At 43.5% G+C, this 5,557-nt stretch overlaps 1 protein-coding gene across 1 annotated transcript; it reads left to right on the top strand.

Moving 5' to 3' along the window:
- Window positions 1-214: 214 nt before the first annotated feature.
- On the top strand, window positions 215-2,428 carry LOC147427837 (heat stress transcription factor A-2c-like). Its single transcript, XM_086496969.1, has 2 exons — window positions 215-945; window positions 1,102-2,428. The coding sequence occupies exons 1-2, from the start codon at window positions 391-393 to the stop codon at window positions 2,056-2,058; spliced, it is 1,512 nt and encodes a 503-aa protein (XP_086353095.1). The 5' UTR covers window positions 215-390; the 3' UTR covers window positions 2,059-2,428.
- The last annotated feature ends 3,129 nt before the right edge of the window (window positions 2,429-5,557 follow it).

Genomic DNA, 5,557 nt, shown 5'->3' with positions numbered 1-5,557 from the left:
CCAAGAGAGGTCACAAGAGGCGGAGTTTCTACGTCCACCGGTGCGAAACTACCCTAACTAAGAGATAGCAGTCTAGAGTCTAGCTTTTTGTCTCCTTCTCAAATGGAAAGGCTGCAGTGAGCACAGTGAGTGCATTTTTTGCCTGGCCTCCTTTCCTCTCAAAATCGTAAGAAAAACGCTGCCCAAACAAGCAACGTTCCTAAACCTGGGATTTTTTCGAGCACTCATCAGTCACAGACGCGCCTGCAAATTGACACCTGTGACGAGTTATGTTGTATTTAATGTCCATCGTCACCACAACCTGCAGAACGTCATCTTCCTGAATCCTTGCAAGCAGACTCCCGAGAGTTCAGGCTGCCGAAAAGATTCTCGCTCTCTGTCTACCTGCGCATGCTTCTACTATTGCTTATAGGGCTATGCTGCGCTTTGATCCGACAGAGCCTTTTCCTTTCTCCTGCTTTCTGCCTTTGCAATCTAGCCATGGCGAAATCCAACGCCTACCCCGTCTCTCCAGATTCTTCGCTTTTCCCATTTTCTGAGGACGTAGATGGTACAGTTAGTCTGGCCAAGGACTCCAACGATGCACTGTCGCTTGCGTTTGAGGTGTCAGCAGGTGAAGCTTTACACGGCGGTGCAAACTCTGTGCCCTTTAATACTCATTATGAGGCAATTTCGTACATGATTTCAGCTCCTCCACCAGCGCCGCCATCTCCAGCTCCGCTTCCCCAGCCCATGGAGATCGGCCTTCACGGGACTTCTCCCTCACGTTTTCTCACTCAAACGTATGACATGATTGAGGATGTGGCTTCCAATTCTGTCGTCTCTTGGAGCAGCGAGAACAACAGTTTCATTGTCTGGAGCTTGTCTGAGTTTTGCGAGAACTTGCTACCTCGGTACTATAAGCATAACAACTTCTCAAGTTTTGTTCGCCAGCTGAACATTTATGTGAGCAAAGTCTGTCTTTCCAATTCTCTAACATGTAGAATTTAGCAGGAATTATGAGGGTTAAGAGAATTTACAGTGATTATTGGTCAGTTTCATGGTAGTTTTTAAGCATCTGTGTATCTTGCTTATGAGTCTTCCTTAATGTAACTTACGCAGGGATTTAAGAAGGTTAGAAGAGGCCGTTACGAGTTCGCGCATGAGTATTTTTTGCGAGGGAAAAAGCACTTACTGAAAGACATCCATCGGTGTAAAACTGCAGGGTTACGTGTGGAACATAAGAAATTAGAGCAACAGCGAATTCTCTCTGTTGCTGAAAATGGTATGTTTGGTCTTGAGGGTGCAATAGAGCATTTGCAGGGTGATAAACATTTTCTAGTGTCGGAAATCATGAAATTGAAGCAACAGCAGCAGACAATGGAGAAAGAAGCACGGGCATTGGCTGACAGAGCTCAGGCTCTAGAAAGAAGACAGGAACGGATCACAAAATTCTTAGCAAGAATTCGGAGTCCAGCCTTTCTCGCGCACTTTTGGCTTCAGTCTAGTGAAGTCTATCAAATTGAGAGCGAAGCAAAGAAAAGAAGATGTTTATTTTCTTCTATGAATGATATAGACGAGTTCATGGGGGAAGTTTCCATGCAGACAAGTGAAGAGACCATGGATTTCTGCAACAAAAGCAATGTGGGAGAGGTGAGTGAATTAGACAGAGCTGGGCTAGAATCTTTAAGACACATGGTATCAGAATTGGCACCACTCTGTTCAAATACCGGCCAGCTATGGGAGGGACTACCTACACAACTGCTGGAAGCAGTTGGCAATAGGGATAACTTTCCTGTTAATGGTTGTGTTGCCGACCCAAAAGCTGACTTCCTCTTTCTGCAGCGGGTAGATGGTGCCAATGAACTGAAATTTAATTTTGACCTGAAGGATTTCACTCAAGAATTATCTTCGGTGACGGAATGTGCTGACTTAGGAGCTGGATTATCTCCTGATTCTGCTCAGGGGAATGTGCGTCACAAGCTGCAGAAGAGTGGAGAATCCTTAAAAAGGAGCCTGACTAGTGCACTAGAGGAGCAAGATCATAGTGTTGCAAGAGTGGATGTCAAGAAGAAATGAATAGCCCATTCAGATGACGATTCAACTCGAACACTGTTTTATATTGTATAGCTCAACATTTCTATGCATGAAGTGTTTGAATCATATGCTCTAAACCGAATTGCAGGTGTACTTAGTAGCTTGGGGTTATGGCAAATTTTGAGTGCTTCTGCCTATGTGGCAGAAGCCATCGCTACTAAAAAGTAGTCGATCCTTACCATTAAGGACTTCCGCCATGTCGGCACTAATGCTCGAAATTTAACCCAATCGAGTAGCTCATTGTTGCAGTTTGTTCTTTCTTGTCGTATGTTTATGTCCATCACTAAGTGTGCATGTGAAAATCATGTATGAGATTTTATTATATCTAGTTGTAGTACTTGCCCATGGTATGAAATTTTCCTGTAAATGTCACGCAGTCTGGAAACTTTATGCTATAATGGGAATATGTTTTCAAAATTTTACCTGTCTGGTTGTGTGATTTTGAGTAGGATGCATCCCCTGGCTTCAAGCAAGGTTACATTTTTGTACAATTTGCTTTTGCACTCGCGTGAATTTGACACTTTTATTTATGCAGTGTGCAATTGGTATGCAGCTATGTGTGTGTGTGTGTGTGTTTGAGAGAGATAGAGAGAGAGAGAGAGGGGAGAGAGAGAGTGAAACGAAATGTTATATTATCGTCTTCAAAAGGCCAAAGTGACCTACGAGACCAGAAAGTTACAAAGTGGTGGATCTGATACAAAGTCTGACTATCAAAATAAAAATACTATAGAATCCTAGGCTGCTAGAAGTGAGCTAAGCAACTAGCTGGGCTTGTGTAGGATATGAGTAGGGGGGTGAAGTGAATGGGGGGCGAAGACAACACAGTGTGGGTGTATCCTTAGAAAGAGCTAAATCACAGGAGATTCAACATCGATCATTGGCCAGTAATCAATCTCCTCCATGGTCAGTAATCTGACTGGGCATCATGCATGGCGGGCCAAAGTGATCCAAATCCTCTGATGCAGCCTCCATCGATGCTATGTAGTCCTCCATAGTCGTGGGTGTCTGGATCTTCCTAGGTCGGTCGATTAGCTTGCCTCTGGTGCAAGGAGAATGTGGGCTCTGTTGTGGTAGTAGCTGATAAGAGAGAGAGAGAGAGAGAGAGAGAGAGAGAGAGAGAGATTTTGTTAGCCTCTACAGGTACCTAAGACATTACCTTGTGATTTGTAGGTGTATGAATGATATGACATGATACTATGTTTCAGAAAACTCAAGGTATTTCACATTTTTATGCTGCCCTTTGTGGCATTTTATCTACCTTGTGATTTGTAGGTGTATGAATGATATGACATGATACCATGTTTCAGAACACTCAAGGTATTTCACATTTTTATGCTGCCCTTTGTGGCATTTTATCTTTTAGGTATGGGCTGTAAGTATATTCTTCTCACTGAAGACTAGTCTAGCACGTATCACAATGTTTTACTGCTTTGTGAAGGTTTTGAAGGACAGATAAGCTTATCACTTTGACAGGTTGCTTCATGGAGGTGCAGGGCTAGAAAAATGCATTTTCCTGAACCGGTGAAAACAAGGGGTAAACATGAAATTCTTCCAGGTTTTAGGTCAAAATTTGAATCTTTTGATGGTAATTACATCTAATTAACTTGCATGAATTTCCCGGTTTTCTTAAAAGCAACCTCAAAATCTAACCGGGATGGTATTAAGGCACGAAAAGGAGACATATTTTGCCTCCTGAATTATTGGAAAGTGTGGGGCTGAAATTCCTTGGAGAACCTCAGCAGTCTTAGCCTAAAGCGAACATGTTCCAGCTCTGTGACATGGCCAATAAAAACCAGCCAAGTGTTTTTAAGTAATGCCTAAAGATGTTTCTTATGTGTACTGTATCAGGGTTATTTAAGTACTTAAGAGCATAACTCGAGGCAAGTGGTATGTATATAGCAGTGTTCGGGAAAAGTGTGCCTCAACGTAGCCTTGAGCCGGTTGCAAAATCAAAGTAGCCGGTTGAGGGGAGTGCAAGAAGGAGAAATTTCCGCTTGAAATACATGGAAAAGTGTAATTTTGCAATAGTAGTGTAAAATTACCGGTTCAGATTTGTCTTGGGAGGGATTTTTGTATGTTTGAGGCAAAATGAGCGCTCAGTGCTCAGTGCTCACCCACCCTTCCTCGACCACACTACCACAATGCCTCAAACAAGTTAGCGCCCTCCCTCGTAGTCTGGAGTGTGGACTCTGTGGTGCCCCCTTTCCCTCCACACTGCTCGTCGTTTTTTTTTTTCTCGCTATCCAACTAGGACCTAGGTATGTCTGTTCAATGCTGGAAAAAGCAGTTTTCAAAAGGCAACTCTTGCATATTCGTGGGCACGGTCCAAGTGGCAACGGATTCCAAAGGGTTCTCTCTGCTGCTCTCTCGCGAAGAACAGCAGGTGAAACCGATGCGTTGTCGCTCTCTCAAGCTTGGGCGGCTAACCCACTTCTCTCCTCTGTCTTATGCCCTTGACGCACTAAGTGCTGTGGGTGTGCGTAAGGAGTGCAGAAGGGCAGGTAGGAGGCACAAGGCAGCATTCAGTCGTCTCTCTCTCTCTCTCTCTCTCTCTCTCTCTCTCTCTGTGCACAACACGTTTGCAGGGAGGGTCTCTGCAGGGCAAATCAAGGGGCTTGGGCACGGAGGGTCTCTCTCTCTCTCTCTCTCACACACACACACACACACACCCCCACGACTACAGCTGCAGGGAGGCAGACGGGGGTTTCTGCGCGCAGGTCTTGTCTCGGAGGTCGGAAGCCAACGTGGGAGGGAGCGAGCCTCGTTGCTAATTGACACCTCCAAAAGGAGGTGGGATCAATCGTCGTCACGAGCGGCAAAACTCCCGTTTACATGTGAACTATGTGTGAACTAATCGGAAACTTAGTGTGAAGTAGGTGTGAACTGCTTGCCGACTTCAAAAAGTGCGGGATTTGGGGGCAAGCCCCCAATGTTAAGGCCGTTGAATGAGGAAGAGTACACCACTTGGAGAGACTCTACAGGCTTGCTTAGGTTTAGTGTAATCCCACCTACAAATTTTGAAATTTATCTCTAAATTTTATATTTGAAGGTGAGAAAACCTATAAAATTTTCAAAAAAAATAGTGTAATTTGATGTAAAAACCTTCACAATTTACCTTTGGTGTTTCACATATGTTGGTTTGTCAGGTTTTTGGAAAAAAGTTATCTTCGAGTTGAGAAAACCTACAAATTTTGAAAAAAATAGTGTAATTTGGTGTAAAAACCTTCAAATTTTGTCAATTTACCTTTGGTGTTTCACATATGTTGGTTTGCCAAGTTTTTGGAAAAAAGTTATCTTTGAGTTGAGAAAACCTACAAAATTTTGAAAAAAATAGTGTAATTTGGTGTTAAAACCTTCAAATTTTGTCAATTTACCTCTGGAGTTTCACATATGTTGGTTTGCCAAGTTTTTGGAAAAAAGTTATCTTCGAGCACTAGTCTGGACTTTGTGGTGTCCCCTTTCCCTCCACACTATTCGTTGT

Source organism: Adiantum capillus-veneris, chromosome 23 (assembly GCF_014529385.1).
Source record: "Adiantum capillus-veneris isolate H3 chromosome 23, ASM1452938v2, whole genome shotgun sequence".
Lineage (NCBI taxonomy): Eukaryota > Viridiplantae > Streptophyta > Polypodiopsida > Polypodiales > Pteridaceae > Adiantum > Adiantum capillus-veneris.
This window is presented reverse-complemented; position numbering and strand designations above follow the sequence as displayed.

Bases quoted from the DNA above. Each gene is read 5' to 3' on its own strand.
- LOC147427837 (XM_086496969.1), top strand. From the start codon at position 391: ATGCTTCTACTATTGCTTATAGGGCTATGCTGCGCTTTGATCCGACAG. The intron at 946-1,101 runs GTGAGCAAAGTC...TAACTTACGCAG, and splicing joins TTCGCCAGCTGAACATTTAT to GGATTTAAGAAGGTTAGAAG.